The 23,401-nt window shown below is 34.1% G+C and overlaps 1 protein-coding gene across 1 annotated transcript; it reads left to right on the forward strand.

Moving 5' to 3' along the window:
• The first annotated feature begins 1,790 nt into the window (after window positions 1–1,790).
• Window positions 1,791–3,842, forward strand: LOC140861242 (uncharacterized). Its single transcript, XM_073264238.1, has one exon. The coding sequence runs from the start codon at window positions 1,791–1,793 to the stop codon at window positions 3,840–3,842; it is 2,052 nt and encodes a 683-aa protein (XP_073120339.1).
• Window positions 3,843–23,401: the final 19,559 nt, after the last annotated feature.

Here is a 23,401-nt window from a genome sequence, read left to right on the forward strand (position 1 = left end):
ATATGCAATTGTCTTCCGCAGCCTAAATAATATTCCTAATCTTAATGAATATAAATTCGTTTTACAAGCTGACCCTATTGTTGACCAACGTATTTTCAATAAGCCTTCTACGTCTCAAGTTGCTGCAATATGGCTAGAATATAAAGAATCAAATAATTACTCAAGCCAACATATACAAGTATATTCGAAAGGTAACCAACCTCAAATAATAAAACATTACTTTGCTTGTTACGATCCAATGCAATATCCGCTTATATTTCCAAATGGAGAATCTGGTTGGCATCCAAATATTGAAAGACTAAATCAAACACAAAAAAAAAAAAAAAAATGATTCCCAAACCAACATGCGATGGTGAAACCATCATCAACATCAGAAATTCCACAAGTGCAAATGATTTTATAGACCCTAAAAACCAAAGTACTTTTATGTTGCAATGATTTTTTTTTTTTAGTAAACAATTTTCAAAACTGACTTGTATTAACCAAATTTTGTTACTGTTCATATAGGTTGTGGAAACAAAAATAAGAAACGCTTAACAATATCATGTCGTGAGTATTATTGTTATAAGTTACAAATGAGAGATAATGACAAGTTTTTTTTGCTACATATTGGTAGAATTCTGCAACCATATATAGTAGATATGTACATTAAAATCGAAACATCCAGGTTGGATTTTTTCAGAACTAAAGATATGCAAAATCGTTTGCGAAATGAAATGTACAGTGGTTTGTTAGACAATATTAAACAAGGCTGCCAAATGGGCACTGACATTGGAAAACGTATTATATTACCTTCATCATTCATTGGAGGGCCTAGAGATATACGTAGAAGATATATGGATGCTATAACTTTAGTACAACATTATGGAAAACCTGATATCTTTTTAACAGTAACTGCAAACCCAAATTGGCCAGAAATAAAAAATTTATGTCCACCTTCTGATGAAATACAAAATAGACCTGATTTAATTGCAAGGATATTTCGTTCAAAGCTCCAAGTTTTAAAAAATGAATTACTGAAGAATAAAATTTTTGGCAATGTTATTGCTTACACTTACGTAGTAGAGTTTCAAAAAAGAGGTTTACCACATGCTCATTTCTTGCTTATTTTAAACCAATCATAAAAAATGTATGACCCAGAATCATTTGACAGAATAATTTCAGCCGAATTACCAGATTGACACACTCAACCATATTTATTCTCTCTGGTAGTTAAACATATGATGCATGGTCCTTGTGGTTTACTTAATCCAATGTGCCCTTGTATGAAAAAAGGTTCATGTAAATTTAATTATCCTAAAGAGTTCTCGGAAAGAACTAAATATGGTACCAATTCATACCCAATATATCGACGCAAAAACAATAACAACGCTATTACTATTAGAGGTTCGAAGCTTGATAATCGTTGGGTTGTGCCTTACAATTGTTATCTTTTTGCTAAATTTAATTGTCATATTAATGTTGAAATATGTTCTACTATTCAAGCTATAAAATATATCTATAAATATATTTATAAAGGACATGATAAAATATTATATACATTAGTTGGAGATGAAAAAGATTTTACAATTGATGAAATTAAAAACTTCCAAAGTGCAAGATGAATTTCGTCTCCTGAAGCAATTAGGCGAATATTCAAATTTGATCTTAATCAAATACATCCTTCTGTAATATGTTTACCAATTCACTTGGAAAACGAACAAATAGTAACATTTCTCGCTAATCAATCATTAACTAACGTTGCGAATAACCCTGCAAATAAAAAAACAATGTTAACACAATTTTTTAACATGAACAAATACAATGATTATGCCAAAAAAATGAACTGCTTATATGCTGAACTTCCTGAATATTTGACTTGGCATAAAGACTCTAAAGAATGGGAACCCCGGAAAAAGCAAGAAGTAATAGGTCGAATATTTAATTGTCATCCATCAGATGGCGAAAAGTTCTATCTAAAGTTATTGCTAATGCACATTAGAAAACCAACTTCCTTTAAAGATTTGCGAACAATCAAAGGTAAATATTTTGACACTTTTAGAGAGGCAGCTCAATATTTAGGCTTAATGGAAACCGATAGCACTGCTGAAATGTGCATTGAAGAGGCTGCCACTTACTTAATGCCCGCTGCTTTAAGACAACTATTTGCCACCATCCTTGTTTATTGTAGCCCTAAAAACCCCAAACAATTGTGGCTAAAATTTGAGAATTTTTTATCACAAGATTTCGAACATAAGAAAACTCTAAATCAATATGCTATTAAACACAAAGTTTTAGACATTATCGCTTACCACCTTGATTCCATGGGAAAAAAATTACAAGACTTCTTCTTCGTGGATGATGACATCGTCACAAGAACTCACGACAACCTATTTAAAGAAATACAAACAGAACGGGATATAATAATACCTACTGAAGATCTTTTAGCCATCAAGCAACTCAATGAAGAACAAAAAGTAGCCTACGATCAAATCTTACATCATGTGAACAACAATATACCGAATGCATTTTTCATTGACGGCCCTGGTGGAACTGGGAAAACTTTCTTATACAGAGCACTTCTTGCTACAATCTATTCAGCTGGTCATATAGCACTTGCTACAGCCACTTCAGGAGTAGCAGCATCATTGCTTCCAGGAGGGCGGACATCACATTCTAGATTTAAAATTCCTATTGGCGAAAATAATTCTAAACCTTGTAGCATCAGTAAACAAAGTGCTCTAGCTCAACTAATAAAATCTACAAAATTAATTATTTGGGATGAAGCTACCATGGCTAAACGTGATATCATCGAAAAATTCGACGAAATGTTAAGAGATATAATGAGTTCAAATATAATTTTTGGTGGTAAAATAATTGTATTCGGTGGAGATTTTCGTCAAACATTGCATGTAATTCTGAAAGGCACAAAAGATGATATTATAGATTCTTCAATTGTCATGTCACCTTTATGGCAGCACCTTCACAAACTAAAACTTAAGCAAAATATGCGAGCATCCCTTGACCCTCATTTCTCTTCTTACTTGCTGAAAATAGGTGATGGAATTGAGTACACTAATGACAAAGATGAAATTCAAATACCTCCTCAAGCAAACGTTCCATTTATAGATGATAATACAACATTGAATACATTAATAGACATGGTTTTCCCAAATATTAATGATGAAAATTTAGATTTTTCTTTATTTGTTAATCGAGCAATACTTACCACAAGAAATGACTTTGTGCACGAAATAAATGATGTTCTAATAAATAGATTTCCTGGGGAAGAAACTACATATTTTAGTTGCGACGAAAACACATACACTTGTACCATACCAGATCAGGAAGAATTATTTCATTCTTTGACTCCTCAAGGACTTCCTCCTCACAAACTAACTTTAAAATTAAATGCACCAATCATATTGCTAAGAAATATTAATCCAAACGAAGGCCTTTGTAATGGTACACGGCTTCTTTGCAAAGGATTCACTCCAAATATTATTTACGCAGAAATCTCTGTCGGCGTTCATGCAAAAAAAACTGTATTTACTCCTCGTATAACACTTGAGGCTCCCCATGATAATTTCTCATCTATTCCATTCAAAAGAAAACAATTTCCAATACGATTATGTTATGCAATGACAATCAATAAAGCGCAAGATCAAACTTTAGATTTTCTTGGAGTCTATCTAAAAAAACTCGTGTTTTCACATGGTCAACTTTATGTTGCATTGTCAAGAGCAAGAAGCATTGAGCAATTAAAAGTTCTTATTAGACCATCAACACCATTAATTCAAAGTACAGATTACACGAAAAATGTTGTATACCAAGAGATTCTAAAGGCCACGGACACTCATTAACGAAGGTAACCCCTTGTTTATTTTTATTATCAATTATTGCACATTTCTTCAATTTCATTTGTAATATTTATTGACAGTAGCTAAATTATAATTTCAAAGAAACACTAAAAATTTCCTATTGTCATTCAATTTTAACCTTGTTCTCTTCTCCTCATGCAGATCAATTGAAGACAAATGCACAACCCTGCTAAATCTAAAACCAGAAATGCAAAACTGGTTTGTCAAAGTTGTGGTTGCAGAAAAAACCCCTATTAGACATACCAAATGGGGCAGACAGCAAAAAATTGTATTCGTTGACAAAGAGGTAAAATCCGTTCACTTCTTTCAATAAACAACCATAACATTATTGTTTTTACCATTTATTACTCATTTAACCAGAATGGAAGCATGCAGTGCATAGTCTATGAACAAGATGTAGAACAACTAAATTCGTTACTTGAGTTATTCAAAACCTACTATGTGGGAAACGGCAAAATCAAAACAATAACTGAAAGCACGCCAATTCTAGCTGCTGCTAAATACCAAATCATCCTTAGCAGGAGTACTTATATTAAAATGGCAGCCGAAGAACATAAGCTCCCAATTGAAGGCATTTATGACCTCACATCATTCGGCCAATGTCCTGAACTAACAGATGCACCAAACAAACAAATCAGCTAAGTTATCTTCTAAATTTTTGTGTTATTTGTATATGTAACCACTCATATATTCTGAACTTATTTGTTTTGCCTCAGATCTCCTCTGCGCTGTCATACATGTGTTTCCACCACGATTAGTTCAAAGAACTAAAAAACACTTGCAAGAATTTGTAGTCGTCAATGAAGAGTAAATTGTTTAATCTTATTTGTTACACATTAAAAAGATCAACCCAATTGTTTCTAATTCGACTCACCTTTGCATTATACATACAGGCAGAAACCTCTAATTTTGACATTATGTGAAGAGTTTTTACACAGTGAGGCAACTTATTTGACCGATAACGTTCACAACATGCCTATAATATTAGGAATGCGACTTTCTGTAAACACTTTCTACGGTATGATGTTCTCTTCCTATTTCAACTATGCAAAAATAATTTATGTCATATTCCGATACATTATAATTACATCTTTCATTTGCACTGAAAAAAAAATATTATGCCAGGACTATCCATTGCAATAGTACCGAACAGTACTGTTATTTTCGAACCGCCAATTCCACCAACTGAAGAACTAAGACTATGGTAATCCATATCTTCATTATTTATTTCCTTCATCTTGTAAAATTCTTACTTATTATATAGTTACTGGTAAAAGTAACTATTTTCACTTACAATAAACATTATGTCTTCTGCTGCTCTTTGAACTAAATATTTATTTTACTGCTCTCAGTTAACCAAATAAATATGTATACTCTACTGATTTATTTGGAGATATTTATCAATTATTGATATTTCAACTATTTATTAGTGGCCATGAAGTTGAATGAAAACTTTCCCAATTCAATTAAGTTCAAATACCTTTGATTGGCTAACAAATTACATCTGACCATATTATAGTGACAATATAAATTTTGCATTGGCTCAAAAAGAAGGAAGTCATGCCAAGCTACTTGTTGTCTGCTTTAAGTGAAGCTATTATGCCTTTAATATTATGTTGCTTCAAGTCTCTTCATATAATAGATAAATTGGATTTTACAATTAACATGAAATGCAGATTTAGATATTTGACTCGGCTAACAATCTTGCATTACCTCACAAAGAAAAAAGAGTTAAGCTTTTTGAATTGAATGAAGTTATTCCATTTTTCTTAGAATATTTTCTTGACTCTCTTGATTTGAGAATATTTTCTTGACTCTCTTGATTTGATAGATAGTATGGATTTCAGCGTTACATCGCAATATATCACTCAGGATGGCTCTCTTTAATCCAACAGTTATAGATATAATATTAGATTAATTGTTTTTCAATTTCAAATTTACCTTATGTCCACAGATATTGTAATATGTTTAACACTGTCGAACGAGGTAAATACAATTTCTATGCCCCAAGACTGAAGCTTTTTCCATATTCTATGTATTTTTTGAGATTAAATTAACAACATAGTGGTTGTTTGACCTTTCATTATTTCACAATAATATGTATTCTAAGAACATACCACATAGCAGTACACAATTTCCACACAACTATAATAATCATGTTTTTATATTATATGAACAATATCTCAGGATTAAAGCCAACGGAGAATATGTCGACAGTATTGTCTCCCAGAAACTTTACAAAAAAACATCACATAACATGGATCGACCCACAAATTCCCGTATCCGCAAAATTATCCAAATCTTAAGCTTGACTAAAACGGTAATTTTACATTTATTCGCATCTTACCTTCCCTAACAATGAACTCCCCGAATCACTATTAATGTAACTTCGTTTAATGCACAGGTGAAATCATTCTGGATAAAAGAGACACTAAAGATTACAAATTTAGGACACCGTTTGTACTGTTTATGTTTCCCAGGTTGTTCTAAACCTTCAGGTGCTGCATACGGATACGATTTCACTTGTTTATTCTGCAATAACGATTTCAGCAGTCCAAAACCAATGTAAGTGTTCATCACAGCTTCAAAACCTAAGCTATTCATTTTTTTTTGTACAAATTATAGCTATAATACATTATAACTTAATACATTTAATAGGTTAAGCTTCAAAGCAGAATTATCCGATGGAACTGGAAATTTAATTGTCCGTGTACAAAATGAAGAGGCGGAGATATTACTAGGAGTATCAAGTGAAAACATCATCAAAACAGATGAAGAGGTATATACTCAATGAAATCCATTTTATAATTACAATCATTCTCGCTTCTTATATTTGCTAAAACTTATTCTCACCATCTATCATAGGAAACACATTTCAACATTGATGAGCTCAACAAGAAATTCAAAGATTCACAATATATTTTTCACATTCGGACAGACACAAGAGGAACAACATTCATACGTAATACAGTAATATCATGTCTCCCATCCTCTGAGTCATCATCAACATCTCACAGTTCAGAAGAAAGAAGTTATTCCTTACATGCTCACAAAGAAATGCTTTCAGATATGCCCATGTCTAATTCTCAAGAAAGCACCACAAAAGCATAAAGAAATCAGCTTTCAATAACTCCAGTTGAACATGAACTCGGTTCAACAAGTAAAAGAACCCTTGACTCGAAAGAAGATTTTGGACACAGAGCCACAAAACATACCAAACAAGACTAAGATACTTGCTGTAAGTACAAATGCTCTTCATATCTTCGTATATTATTTCAGTAAACTATGGTATACCGCATTTTCAAACGCTATTAGTACCTTCCATTGTCCTCTTATGCTTTTACTTCTGCAATAATTATTTGCATTCCTAACTTGTGAACATTGGCATATGTTGAACACATAAAAACAATAATTTCGTATATTATTTTCAGTCAAATCTGGTATAATGCATTTTCAAACACATTTAGTACCTTGCATTGTCTTCTTATGATTTCACTTCTCTAATATTTTACAGACATTATGATTTTAGTATAATTATTTTAAGGACTGGTTGGCTTCTTTTTTTCATCCACCAAATATCAAAGTTACCTGCCTTAAAATTTTGTTTCACTTATTGATGAAATTACACATATGATTTTGCATTCCTTATTTGTTGACATTGGCACATGTTAACAGGAAAGAACCAGTGTAACCAACGAAATCGACTTTCGTCAACAGTGACTGAAGAAAATACAATTAAGTTCGTTCTCGGTTTTCCCCCTTTTGCTCAATTCCACAACTTATGTTCAGTTGCTCTTGGAACAAAATAAATAACATGAAAAAATCAACTCACTTGATACAATGGTAACCGACAGTGATGAAATTTTTGCACCTGGTTTTTAATACTATTAACTTAAGTACTGCTTTTGATTACTACGTTTAACGGACAAATTCAGCCATTTTTTTGTACTGAATTGGCAATTTCGTCTGGTTAGCATACTGAAAATGTAATCTGTTTTTTGCTTCTAACTATACTTCAAATGTAATAGGGTTTTTTCCTCCCAGTATTTGAGAATGAATCTCCTGTGTTTCTGAGCATGTCTCGTTTTCAAATTTGGAATTCAACATCTACTGTGAATAATGTATATAATTGAACTGCTATAACCTATAAACCTGGGCCAACACCTCAAGTATTGAGGTGCTCATACCTAGTATATATATATATGTAAATAAAATCCCCAATAATCAAGATACCAGCCATTTTCTATGTCCGTTTGACTCGTGAGATAAACGATAAATAATAAAATAATAAATTAAAAGATAAAAACACAATTTTTATAGAATGATAAATAATGAAATAATAAACAAGTCAATTAATTAAATTAATTAAAGATAATAAAACCACTGTTGAAAAATATATTATTATTATGTTGAATATTAAATATTGAATATTGAATATTGAGTTGTAAAATGTGAAAAATTAGTGTGTGATGATGTAGATGATGATGTATTAATTTTTGGACTAATATCAAATGTGGATCTATAAATAGGTCTTCATTTGTAATGAAAATACAATTGAGTTGAGAGAAAAATATTATAAATTGTAGAGTTTGATATATTTTGAGTTTTGGAGTATTTACTTTTTACCGTAAATTTTTACTTTTTCACAACACGTTATCAGCACGAAACTCTAAAAATCCTCCATATTTTTCCAAGCTCCAAAACACAAGAAAAAGGTAACAAAAGTAAGAATAATTATTTTATTGTTTATTTATTTGTTGTGTATATATTTAATATATAATATCATGTTATTATAAAAAAATGATCAAAAAAAATTAGTTTTTAAAAAACTTGTTATAAATCCTGGGAGGATGTTAATGAAAGAGTGGGTGCCCGGTTAGCCAATTTGTGGCTAAGGATTTTTGTGACTCTATGTATAAACAATCTTTGTTTAATATAATTTACATTCATTAATGGCATTATCTTTGTCTTTCTTCATATTGTTATATTGTGATATACTATTGTTGTTTTGATAAAGACCTTGAATATACTATAGTGCAAGTAAGATGAGATAGTGAATAAAGAGAGATCACTATTATGAAACACATCTTATAGTCACTATATATTCTAACCAGTTCCTAGTCAATTGAGTCGTCCGCTAATAAGGATAAGGATCGCTCGATATTGAGACTAGCATTTGTGATGCCAAGTACCATGTTTCATTGGTAATGGACATGGAGATGTTCAAAGCATGCAAATAGATATTCATATGATGAATGATCGAACTACCATATTCGGACTTTCCAAGTGGTTATCACTTATCGAGTGGATAAAGTCCGCGGTTTTGGTTGTACACCATTAGTCCTTACTACTTGAAACATCATTGAAACTCTATATGCTAGTACTATACTTTGACTCATTTATCGACTCTATTGGGGTCATCAGGTGTCGGGATTGGGTACAGTTACGACACATATAGGAGTCGATGCTTTGTTGTCAAGGATTCACCACATACTTGCGAGTGTGGATATCCTATGCGATCTGAGGAGATATTAGTGTGACGAATCTCTGGCCAGAGTACATGATGTGTTTTAGGTTACTCGGTTTTCCTAGTAACACATGCGATGTCACTATTTGATCTCCAAGATGTAATGCATAGTTATCGAATCTCGAACGACTCTCGATGCACCAATGGTTGTTGATTCGATCGGGATATATGGATGAAGAGACCGTACTGTACGCTAACCAAAATCTACTGGTTCTTGCAGGCACTATCAGTGATACCTAGGAAATCATGGGGCGATGTTGCTAGACGCTCTTACCATGATTCGTTGGGCAAGTCGAAAATTGTTGTTCCGAGTCACAAGGAGTTGTGAGCCCACGGCTAGCTGTATCCCTGAACCATTGAGGGTCACACAAGTAATGGATTACTAAACCCCGTTGAGATACTTAAATTTAAAAAGTTAAATTTAATGAAAGAGAAGTTGGACTTCTTAACTAAAAGGGAGTGAAATTTCCTAAAATGACATAGGGATGGGCATTTTTGGAAATCACTGAATTCGGATTCAGAAAAATTATCTTGACTTTAAAAGGTGCAGAAATGGTTTCTGTGCACATTAGTGAAATCGGTTTATCAATCGGAGTCATGATGAATTTTATATTAATTTCTATAACAACGGGCTTGGCTTGTTGGGCTTAAGTTATGGATTGTGGGCCCTAAGGAGTTAGAGTCCTAATACAATTATAACTTAATCTAGTCTAGAAATTATCTATAAATACATGTGTAGTGTTCGAAAATTGACACAATTAATTCTAGAAATTTTCAAAATTCACATAAAATAATTCAAGGGGATTTTCGAAAATCCTCTGTCCCTTTTTGAGAAAATTCGGTCTGTGATTTTTGTGAAAAATTACATTCCGAATTAACAGATCAAATCTGTTTATTCTCTACGATAAACCTCTGATTGATTTCTAGTGCAATCAATCAGAGGGTTTCTATTTTCTGTTCATGGACCTTATTCCGGAGATTGATCGTGAAGCCATCGGTTCCCGGGATATACAAGAAGAGCAGATTAAATTCTGTTGGTGTCCATAATCAAGCCGTTGCTTGAAGAGGTAAAATATTATTAATTGTGATTATTATTATTTTACTTGCAACATAATTTAATCGTAAAGTTTTGATACCCATGATATGGAATTGTTCCATATCTAAAAAAAAATAAAAATTTTTAAACTTCCGCTGCACCGGGTATCAATTCTTAATTGATCTGAACACGTTATCCAACAGTGGTATCAAAGCTAGGTTGCTCGGATCAAACGATTAAATTAATCGGTTGTACAAAATTTTTGGCCTCGGGTTTTTGAAACAAAAACGAAAATTTTAAATTAAAATTTAATGGGCACATCGGGCAGCGATTGTCGCTGCCCGGGGCAGCGAACGTCGCTGACCAAGGGCAGCGATTGGATCGCTGCCCAGGGCAGCGCACGGTGCTGCCCTACCCGTGCCCCTTTTTGGGGCGCGGGCTGCCCGGGATTGTCCCGGGTAGCCCGAGAAAAATTAAAATTAATTTTAATTAAAATTTTAAATTTTTGAAATTTTAGTTTTTGGTCCGATCGAAAATTGTTTTTGATTGGTCCACGAGGCATCGGATCAAATTGTTTGAGTCCAAAATTTTTAAAATTGATTTTTGGATAAATTTGAATTTTTTGGAAAATTTGTAAATTTTATCCGTTAAATTAGATTTTATAAAATTAATTATTTTGGTACAATTGATGATAAGATATGATCTTATGAAAGTATTAGATAAAATATGATTTTATCTTTTAAATTATGATGTCATTGCATGTTATCCAATGTTTTAATTATTGAATTAATTATTGGATAAAAGGATGATCGATTGTCATGACCAATGTTTTAGGTGTATGTTAGGTAATTTAAATTTGGTTTTATTGTTGTTGGGTTTTATTAATGGGCTTGGTTTATAGTCCAATTTGAATTGTCATTTGTAATAAAAAGTGGGTTTGGTTTATGGCCCGTTCCCACCCCTTAAATATGTATCCCCTACTTGTCATCGAAATTTATTGTAAATTTGTTAGACTTAGTGGGAGATAAAGATTTGAAGACAATGGTGGGCCCAGCAGACGATAAAGACCGAAGAAATATAAATGGAAGCTCAATGTAATAGGATTGCATTGCATACTTGCATATCACCTAGGATTGGACTTAGACTCATGATTGGCAACCACGGGTCGAATAGATAATGGGATCGATCATCCTTAAATAATATATGATATTATTGATGTATGCATGTTTAGACTAAATTGTATGAATCCCGCAAGCATACATAAATTGCATGATGAGACAAATTTTCAAAAAAAAATAAATTAAAATCCCTCATTTTAAATATGATTTAAAATTGATATCAAGATTTATAAAAGGGAATTTAAATATTGTTTAAATGTTCCTACCTTCCATCAACGATCAATGTATGAGATGCTACCCGCGGATACGGTCCGGCTCATATTATTGGGGGGGCCCGTTCGTCGAAAAGATGTACATTGGATCGACACATATTGTAAGTTGGGTGAAACTCCCATGGGATTGGCTCATATTATTGGGGGATCCACATGGCGACCGTCCATCACAACTTAATATTGATGGGTTATCTTGACATGTCACAATAAACGGCGTCATATTATTGGGCCCTTATTGGACATGAGGTAGAAACATGGGGGTTACTTTGGAAGTAATTGGGCTCTACCTTTTGAAAATTATGGTTGGCTGATATTATTCGGGACTATGATTTGTCAATTGGACTCCATGTTCCCATTAAGGAAAGAAGATTCCCGTTTTCATTAGAGGGTAGTGAAATCGTTAAAATAGTGGGAGTGAAATTCATAAAATTAAATTTCGCCATATTTTATGTCTTAGTAAATTAATTAAACAATCACTGATTATTGTCTGTTTCTTTTCAATATTTCATTACAATGAATTCGTGAAATCCACTATACTCAATTCTCGAACAAAACAAATTGACTGGCGCAAACTATACGGAATGGTTCCGTAAATTAAAGATTGTTCTAAACTTGGAGAAAATTTTCTACGTGTTAGAAAAGAATCCTCCAAAGGAAGCACCGGCTAATATAAGTCCGGAAGAATTGGCAAAACTTGATCAATGGTGGGACCATGATATCAAGGCTAAATGCAATATGCAAGCTTCAATGTCTGATGAACTCCAGAGGCGATTTGAGGATGCCGTGAATGCTGCTGACATACACATGCACCTCAAGGAACTTTTTGGAGCTCAGTCAAGGTTGGAGAGGTATGCCACCGTCAAAGAGCTCATGACATGCTGCATGCAAGATGGGACTTCGATCCGTGAGCATGGGGTACACATGATTGGGCTCATTGAAAAGTTGGTAACACTCTATTTGACATTGGAGCATGAGCTAAACGCGGACTTATTACTTCTTTCACTTCCTTCGTCGTTTGACGGATTTGTGATGAACTTCAATATGAACAAGATAGAGGCCACCCTTGAAGAGATGGTCAATATGCTTGTGTCTTATGAGGCCACATTAAAGAAGGATAAACTGGTACTCTTGGTTGGCTCCTCTTCTTACTCCAAGAAGGGGCCAAGTGGAAAGGGTAAGAAACGTTCTGCCCCACCCAAGAAAATTGTACCACAAAAGAAGGCCAAGACAAAAGCTTCAAACGTGAACATATCTGAAGATGTTTGCCATCAGTGCAAGAAACCCGGTCATTGGAAACGTAACTGCAAGGAATACCTCGAGCAGTTGCGAACTGCAAAGGGTATGTTTTACATTAAAATAAATGTTTCACTTAATACTACTTCTTAGGTATTGGATACCGGATGTGGATCTCACATTTGCAATGATTTGCAGGTGATGACAAGAAGTCGTAAGCTTAGGATAGGTGAGACCCAGCTGAGGCTCGGAAATGGTTCCAGAGTTGAAGCCAAAGCAGTGGGAGACGTTTATTTAGTTTTCCAGAACAATTTTAAGTTATTTTTTAGAGATGTTTTATTTGTGCCAGATTTAGTTAAAAACATTATTTCTGTTTCTATGCTTGATAGAGATGGTTTTTCTTGTAATTTTGTAAATGGGATTTGCAATATTTACAAGAATGAATGTTTGATTGGAAATGGACAACTTGAAAACGATCTATATAACTTAAAATTAAAATAAGTTCCAATTAATTATGTTGATAAACCGGTAACAACAAATAAAAGGAAAAACGATAGTCAAAACCCGGCAAACCTTTGGCATGCTAGGCTAGGTCATATTTCCTCAAGGAGGATGAACACGCTAGTGGGAGAGGGCATGTTTGATATGTCTGATATTAAATCTCTACCTACTTGTGAGTCCTGCTTAAAAGGAAAAATGACTAAATCTCCTTTCAAAGGAAAGCCTGAGCGTAGTCAAAATCTGTTGAATTTGATCCATACAGATGTTTGCGGACCATTTAGTATCGGTACTAAATTTGGTCACACCTACTTCATTACCTTTACTGATGATTATTCGAGGTATGGGTATTTATATTTAATGAAATATAAGTCTGAATCATTTGAAAAGTTCAAAGAATTCAAGGCTGAAGTAGAAAACAAACAAGGTAGAAGTATTAAAGCACTTCGATCGGATCGAGGTGGAGAATACTTAAGTACCGAGTTTTTGAGCTATCTGAAAGAGAATGTGATTCTCTCTCAGTGGACTTCTCCTATGACACCTCAGCTGAATGGTGTCTCGGAGCGTCGCAATCGAACTTTGTTGGACATGGTTCGATCTATGATGAGCTTCACTGAGCTCCCACCTTCGTTTTGGGGCTATGCGCTTGAAACGGCGGTTTTGTTGTTGAACAATGTCCACACTAAAGCAGTAGATAAAACTCCATACGAGTTATGGAATGGCAAAGCTCCTAAGTATTTGTACTTAAGGATTTGGGGATGTCCTGCTTACGTGAAGCAGACAGTGGGAGATAAGTTGGATAGTCGATCCACCTTATGTTATTTTGTAGGATATCCGAAGAATTCAATCGGATATTATTTCTATCATCCTACTGAAATAAAAGTATTTGTTTCAAGGAATGTCACCTTCATGGAGAAGGAGTTCTTATTAGATAAGAAAGACAAGATGATGGAACTCGAAGAAATTCGAGAAGAACCCGAGATACAAAATAACGATCCTACACCTCAGGAACCATTGATTGACACGCCTATATCTAGGAGATCCGAGAGGACTTCTAGACCTCCTATTCGATATGGTCTTCTTCTTGAAGGGGATTAAAGTGAACCCGACATTGGATGTGATCCAAGAAACTTCAAGGAAGCAATTTCTGATGCGGGTTCTAATTTATGGCTTGAAGCTATGCAGTCGGAAATAGACTCGATGCATACAAACCAAGTTTGGTCTTTAGTAGATCCTTCCGATGGAATTGTTCCAATAGGGTGTAAATGGATCTATAAGAGAAAACTTGGGCCTGATGATAAGGTACTTACCTACAAGGCACGATTGGTAGCAAAAGGTTATACTCAAAGACAAGGAGTTGACTATGATGAAACTTTTTCACCAGTCGCAATGTTCAAGTCCATAAGAATCCTTATTGCCATAGAAACATGGTATGACTATGAGATATGACAAATGGATGTGAAGACTGCATTTCTTAATGGAAACATTAAGGAAGAAATCTATATGATGCAGCCCAAGGGATTCACATCCATGGGAAGCGAGCATAAGGTATGCAAGCTTCAGAGATCAATTTATGGTCTCAAACAAGCATCAAGAAGTTGGAACCAGAAATTTGATGAAACAATAAAGGACTTTGGTTTCATCAAAAACCCGGAGGAACCGTGCGTGTACAAGAAAGTAGTTAAGGATGCAGTGACGTTCTTAGTGCTTTATTTTGATGACATCCTACTCATTGGGAATGACGTAGGGATGTTGCAGTCAACAAAGATATGGTTATCAGGTAGATTCTCGATGAAGGATTTGGGTGAGTCATCCTATATTATAGGGATACAGATCTATAGAGATAGATCTAAGAGAATGATAGGACTCACTCAAGAAACCTACATCGACACCATATTGAAAAGGTTTTCTATGGATGAGTCCAAGAGAGGACATCTACCTATGTGTCATGGAGTTTCTCTATCCAAGTCTATGTGTCCCAAGACTGACGAAGAGATAGAGAAAATGACACACATACCATATGCGTCAGCCATAGGTAGTATTATGTATGGGATGATATCTACCAGACCGGATGTAGCCTTTGCTCTGAGTGTCACGAGCAGATATCAGGCCAACCCCGGTCAAATGCATTGAAAAGCTGTGAAGGATATTCTTAAGTACTTGAGAAGGACTAAGAATATGTTCATGGTTTATGGAGGAAGAGAATTGAAATTGGAAGGCTATACCGACTCTAGCTTCCAAAGCGACGTGGATGACTCGAAGTTAACCTCTGGATTTGTATTCATGCTCAATGGCGGTGCTGTCTCTTGGAAGAGTTCCAAGCAAGACACCACAGCGGATTCCACCACGGAGGCAGAATACATTGCAGCATCAGCTGCTGTTAAAAAGGCCGTTTGGATGAGGAATTTCATCCAAGAGTTGGGCGTAATTCCTGAAGCTGTTGGTCCAGTTCCAGTGTACTGCGACAACACTGGTGCCATTGCTCAGGCAAAGGAACCAAGGTCTCATCAAAGATCCAAACACGTACTGAGGAAATACCACATCATCCGGGAGATTGTGGAAAGAGGAGACGTCACTGTCGAGAGAGTGGCCTCTACAGACAATATCGCTGATCCACTTACTAAGCCCTTGCCAGGACCATTGTTTGACAAACATCGCGAAGCAATGAGATTGCATAGTGTGACTAGTTAGCTTTAGGGCAAGTGAGAGATTGAAAGAGTGGGTGTCCGGTTAGCCAACTTGTGGCTAAGAGCTTTTGTGACTCTATGTATAAACAATCTTTGTTTAATATAATTTACATTCATTAATGGCATTATCTTTGTCTTTCTTCATATTGTTATATTGTGATATACTATTGTTGTTTTGATAAAGACCTTGAATATACTATAGTGCAAGTAAGATGAGATAGTGAATAAAGAGAGACCACTATTATGAAACACATCTTATAGTCACTGTATATTCTAAATAGTTCCTAGTCAATTGAGCCGTCCGCTAATAAGGATAAGGATCGCTCGAGATTGAGACTAGCATTTGTGATGCCAAGTACCATGTTTCATTGGTAATGGACATGGAGATGTTCAAAGCATGCAAATGGATATTCATATGATGAATGATCGAACTACCATATTCGGACTTTCCAAGTGGTTATCACTTATCGAGTGGATAAAGTCCGCGGTTTTGGTTGTACACCATTAGTCCTTACTACTTGAAACATCATTGAAACTCTATATGCTAGTACTGTACTTTGACTTGTTTACCGACTCTATTGGGGTCATCAGGTGTCGGGATTGGGTACAGTTACGACACATATAGGAGTCGATGCTTTGTTGTCAAGGATTCACCACATACTTGCGAGTGTGGATATCCTATGCAATCTGAGGAGATATTAGTGTGACGAATCTCTGGCCAGAGTACATGATGTGTTTTAGGTTACTCGGTTTTCCTAGTAACACATGCGATGTCACTATTTGATCTCCAAGATGTAATGCATAGTTATCGAATCTCGAACGACTCTCGATGCACCAATGGTTGTTGATTCGATTGAGATATATGGATGAAGGGACCGTACTGTACGCTAACCAAAATCTACTGGTTCTTGCAGGAACTATGAGTGATACCTAGGGAATCATGGGGCGATGTTGCTAGACGCTCTTACCATGATTCGTTGGGCAAGTCGAAAATTGTTGTTCCGAGTCACAAGGAGTTGTGAGCCCACGGCTAGCTGTATCCCTGAACCATTGAGGGTCACACAAGTAATGGATTACTAAACCCCGTTGAGATACTTAAATTTAAAGAGTTAAATTTAATGAAAGAGAAGTTGGACTTCTTAACTAAAAGGGAGTGAAATTTCCTAAAATGACATAGGGATGGACATTTTTGGAAATCACTGAATTCAGATTCAGAAAAATTATCTTGACTTTAAAAGGTACATAAATGGTTTCTGTGCACATTTGTGAAATCGGTTTATCAATCGGAGTCATGATGAATTTTATATTAATTTTTATAACAACGGGCTTGGCTTGTTGGGCTTAAGTTATGGATTGTGGGCCCTAAGAAGTTAGAGTCCTAATACAATTATAACTTAATCTAGTCTAGAAATTATCTATAAATACATGTGTAGTGTTCGAAAATTGACACAATTAATTCTAGCAATTTTCGAAATTCACATAAAATAATTCAAGGGGATTTTCGAAAATCCTCTGTCCCTTTTTGAGAAAATTTGGTCTGTGATTTTTGTGAAAAATTACATTCCGAATTAACAGATCAAATCTGTTTATTCTCTACAATAAACCTCTGATTGATTTCTAGTGCAATCAATCAGAGGGTTTTTGTTTTCTGTTCGTGGACCTTATTCCGGAGATTGATCATGAAGCCATCGGTTCCCGGGATATACAAGAAGAGCAGATTAAATTCTGTTGGTGTCCATAATCAAGCCGTTGCTTGAAGAGGTAAAATATTATTAATTGTGATTATTATTATTTACTTGCAACATAATTTAATCGTAAAGTTTTGATACCCATGATATGGAATTGTTCCATATCGAAAAAAAATAAAAATTTTTAAACTTCCGCTGCATCGGGTATCAATCCTTAATTGATCTGAACACGTTATCCAACAGTTAAGACGACATCTCACACTCCCAGTAAGGGATACGACAAGTATAAAAGCCTCTAAAGTTTTTAAACAATAACGTGGTATGATATATATTTATTATGTATATATACTAACTGTATTAATATATAATTTCATGTTATTATATAAAAGGCTGTCTATGACACTGACTTTATAATAACGTGATATGATATATATTTATTATGTATATATACTAACTGTATTAATATATAATTTCATGTTATTATATAAAAGGTTGTCTTTGACACTGATCTTATAATAACGTGATATATATTATTGTGTATTATAAACTAATCATATTCGTATAATCTCATATTATTATATAAAAGGCTGTCTATGACACCGAACTTATAATAATGTGATATGATATACATAATTATTTAATTATGATTATCATTATATGCATTGCATCATTATCACGAATTTTTATTCAACACATACTCGTTTTTTTTCTTTACCCCCAACGGTCACAAACGGTAACAAAACGACTAGTTTTTGGTCTATAAATATGTTCACTCAAACTCATTTTCAATCACACCAAAATTCATTTTTTCTCTCAAAATATTTTCTCGTTTTTCAAAGATGAAGATGATGGCATTTCTAAGGCTATTTTTCATAACGATTATGATCATCATGCTCACGAGTCTTGTACTCATCAGCGATTTTCCACCACATACTTTTTCTCTATTTGTACACGCACTTGTAATCTTAGTTTTTCCATTATTTTGTATTGTCATACTAATTGAAATTAACTAATAAAATGCATTGTTATTTTTCTAGTACCACCATGTCAAATTTGGCAAAGCTTAAATTCGTTGCTCTCGATATCACTAAGAAAGAATAAAGAATTGTTAATGAGAAATCATAAATCCCGACCCAATGTATCTACGACATTTCCAGAAGCAAATGTCGTAAGTAAAAATAAAAACCAAAATCAAAAGCATAAACTAGATTTTGATCGAGGTCGAGGATGTGGTCATGAACGTGGACGTAGAAATGATCGCGGTCGTGGTTACGACCGTGAATATAAAAATAATCGAGATAGTTACTTCAATAACTAATCTCAAAAGAACGTCACGAACCACCAAAAAAGGCAGCATGAAAATATGAGTGAAAATAAAAATCACTCAAAAAGATATGAGAGTGTTTGTTATAAATGTGATACTCCAAGACATTGGTCACATACCCCTGAGCACTTATGTAAGTTCTTTAAAGTATCGATAAAGGGGAAAGAAAAAGAGACCAATCTTTTTGAAAACAGTAACCATTTAAGTGGTTCAACTTATTTCAATGCTGCCGATTTTTCAAATGATTTCGAGAACATTGATTAATATATTGGTGTGACTGGAATGCAACATGCTATATTTTTCATGCATTCTTATGAAGCATGCTATATTTTGTATATATATATTATCCTTGATTTTCTTTATTGCATTTTTGTGAAGTTTGATATGGAAAATGCTATGAGCAAACATGGAAATAATATCATGGAAATTTGCATATCGGATAGTGGTACAACGCACACTATTCTGCGAAATGAAAGATATTTCTTGGAAATAAAACCAACAAAAACAATGATGAATACCATATCAGGTCCTGTAGACTTGATTGATGGTTGTGGTAAAACACAATTTTTGTTACCAAATGGTACAAAATTTCTGATAAATGATGATTTATATTCACCACAATCGAAAAGAAATTTGTTGAGTTTTAATGACATATATTCTCATGGATATGATACTGAAACGATAACTGATGGAAATAAGAAATATATGTCTTACCACATATAAATCAGAAAAGAAATACGTGGTTGAAAAATTATCAATGCTTCCTACTGGATTGCATTATACACATATAAGTCCAATCGAATCAAATATGGTGGTTAATAGTTCTTCAATATTAACCAATTGGCATGATCGATTGGGGCATCCTGGTTCAATAATGATGCGAAGAATTATTGAAAATACGCATGGTCATCCATTGAAAGACCAGAAGATCTTTCAGAATAATAAGTTTCAATATAAAACATGTTTTCTTGAAAAACTTATTATAAGACCATCGCCAGCTAAAATCCAAACAGAATCACCCATATTTCTTGAACGCATTCAGGGTGATATTTGTGGGCCAATTCATCCACCATGCGGACCATTTCGATATTTTATGGTATTGATCGATGCCTCTAGCAGATGGTCACATGTATGCTTATTGTCAACTCGGAATGTGACATTTGCAAGATTAATGGCTCAAATAATAAAATTGCGGAATCAATTTCCCGATTATACAATCAAGAAAATAAGACTTGATAATGCTGGAGAATTTACTTTCCAAACTTTCAATGACTATTGTATGTCAATGGGAATTAATGTTGAACATCCTGTTACTCATGTTCATACACATAATGGATTAGCTGAATCATTGATTAAACGTCTACAACTGATTGCTAGACCAATGATTATGAGAACAAAACTCCCTATTTCTATATGGAGACATGCAATTTTACATGTTGCGGCATTAATTTGCATCAGACCAAGTGCATATCATAAATTCTCCCCATTGCAGCTTGCATTTGGTAAAGAACCAAATATTTCTCATCTGAGAATTTTTAGATGTATGGTGTATGTGCCTATTGCACCACCCAACGATAAAAAATGAGTCCTCAAAGAAAAATCGGTATTTATATCGGTTATGATAGTCCATCAATCATTCGATATCTTGAGCCTCAGACATGCGATGTGTTTACAGCACGCTTTGCTGATTGTCATTTTAATGAAGAAATCTTCCCAATGTTAGGGGGAGAAAAGAAACACATTGAAAAAGAAATCACATGATATGTACCATCATTGTTACATTTGGATCCAATGACCAAACAATGAGGGAAAGATGTACAACAAATTGTGCACTTGCAAATAATTGCAAATCAAATGTCAGATGCATTTGCAAACACAAAAGAGGTAATAAAATCATATATACATGTTGTAAATGCCCCTGCTTCCAAAAAAACAAATTGAAAATACTCATGATGTCATAAAAAGCTTGAAACGTGGAAGGCCAGTCGGTTCCAAGGATAAAAATCCTCGAAAAAAAAGGCATAGAGAAACACGATGATCATAAAATAGAAAATTGTGTTCCAGAAGAAACACCTGATGATGAAAATATTCTGTCAGAACCACAAACTGACGAGAATCGTGAAATCTCTATCAATTATATTATTACTGGAAAAATATGGAACCGAAAAGATATAGAAGATATTGATGAGATATTTTCTTATAATGTGGCATGTGACATCATAAATGAAAATGAGGATCATGAACCAAAATCTTTTGGTGAATGTAAAACTCGTCATGATTGGGCCAAATGGAAAGATGTCGTCCAGGTTGAATTGGATTCGCTAAATAAACGTAATGTTTTTGGACCTATAGTCCTCACATCTAAAGGTGTAAAACCTGTTGGATACAAATGAGTTTTTATTCGAAAGCGAAATGAGAAAAATGAAATAGCAAGATATAAAGCTAAACTTGTTGCACAAGATTTTTCTCAAAGGCTTGGAATTGATTATGAAGAAACGTATTCTCCTGTTATAGATGCAATTACGTTTCGATATTTGATTAGTTTGGCCGTGTTTGAAAATGTGGAAATGTGTCTTATGGATGTTGTTACAGCTTACTTATACGGATCACTTGATAATGATATATACATGAAAATCCCTGAAAGATTTAAGATTTCTGAAGCACAAAGTTCAAAACCCAGATAATTTTATTCTGTAAAATTGCAAAGATCATTATATGGGTTGAAGCAATCCGACCGAATGTGGTATAATCGGCTAAGTGAGCACTTGATGAAAAAGGGATATGTAAATGATCCAATATGCCCTTGTGTTTTCATCAAAAAAACAACATCCAGATGTGTAATTATTGCTGTATATGTTGATGATTTAAATATCATTGGAACGAATAAAGAAATTCAAGAAGTTATGATGTACTTGAAGGAAGAATTCGAAATGAAGGATCTTGAAAAAACCAAGTACTGTCTGGGTTTGCAAATCGAACAAAAAAAATGTGAATTTTTTGTTCACCAGACAAATTATACAGAAAAGATCCATAAACGTTTTAATATGGATAAATCAAATCCATAAAGTACTCCAATGGTTGTAAGATCATTAAACATAGAAAAGGATCCATTTCGTCCATGTGAGATGATGAAGTTATTATTGGTCCAGAAGTACCATATCTAAGTATCATTGGTGCCCTTATGTATCTTGCAAATTGCACTGGACCTGATATATCTTTTGCTGTAAATTTATTGGCAAGATTCAGTTCATATCCAACAAAGAGGCACTAGAACAGAATTAAACATATATTCCGTTATCTACGAGGAACGACAAATTTGGGACTTTTGTACTCAAAAGACACCAATCAAAGTATCATTGGTTATGCTGATGCTGGATATTTATCTGATCCACATAAGACACGTTCCCAAACCGGATATGTATTTACTCGTGGAGGCACCGCAATTTCTTGGCGTTCACAGAAACAAACACTCGTAACAACTTCATCAAATCACGCTGAGATTATTGTGCTACATGAAGCAAGCCGTGAATGTGTTTGGCTAAAATTAATGACACAACATATCCAAATTTCTTGTGGATTATCAGTATACAAGAAGCCTGTGACGATATATGAAGATAATGCTGCATGTATTGTTCAAATAAAAGAAGGATACATCAAAAGTGATAGAACCAAACATATCCCCCCAAAGTTCTTTGCCTACACTCAAGAACTTGAGAAGAACAAAGATATTGATATTTGTTACATTTAATCAAGTGAGAACTCATCAGATATTTTCACAAAGACACTTCCTACGTCAATATTCAAAAAGCATATATATAATATTGAGATGCGCAATCTACGGAATATGTGAAGAATCACTCATGTTAACATGAGGGGGAGTTTACGTGGCTGCACTCTTTTTTTCTTACTATGGTTTTTATCCCACTGGGTTTTTCCTAGTAAGGTTTTTAACGAGACAGTATAAAACACGTAATGAAGACAATCATCATATCACGATCATCATCACAAGGGGGAGTGTTGAAAAATATATTATTATTATGTTGAATATTGAATATTGAATGTTGAATGTTGAATATTGAGTTGTAAAATGTGAAAAATTAGTGTGTGATGATGTAGATTATGATGTATTAATTTTTGGACTAATATCAAATGTGGATC

Source organism: Henckelia pumila, chromosome 4 (genome assembly GCF_033568475.1).
Source record: "Henckelia pumila isolate YLH828 chromosome 4, ASM3356847v2, whole genome shotgun sequence".
NCBI lineage: Eukaryota > Viridiplantae > Streptophyta > Magnoliopsida > Lamiales > Gesneriaceae > Henckelia > Henckelia pumila.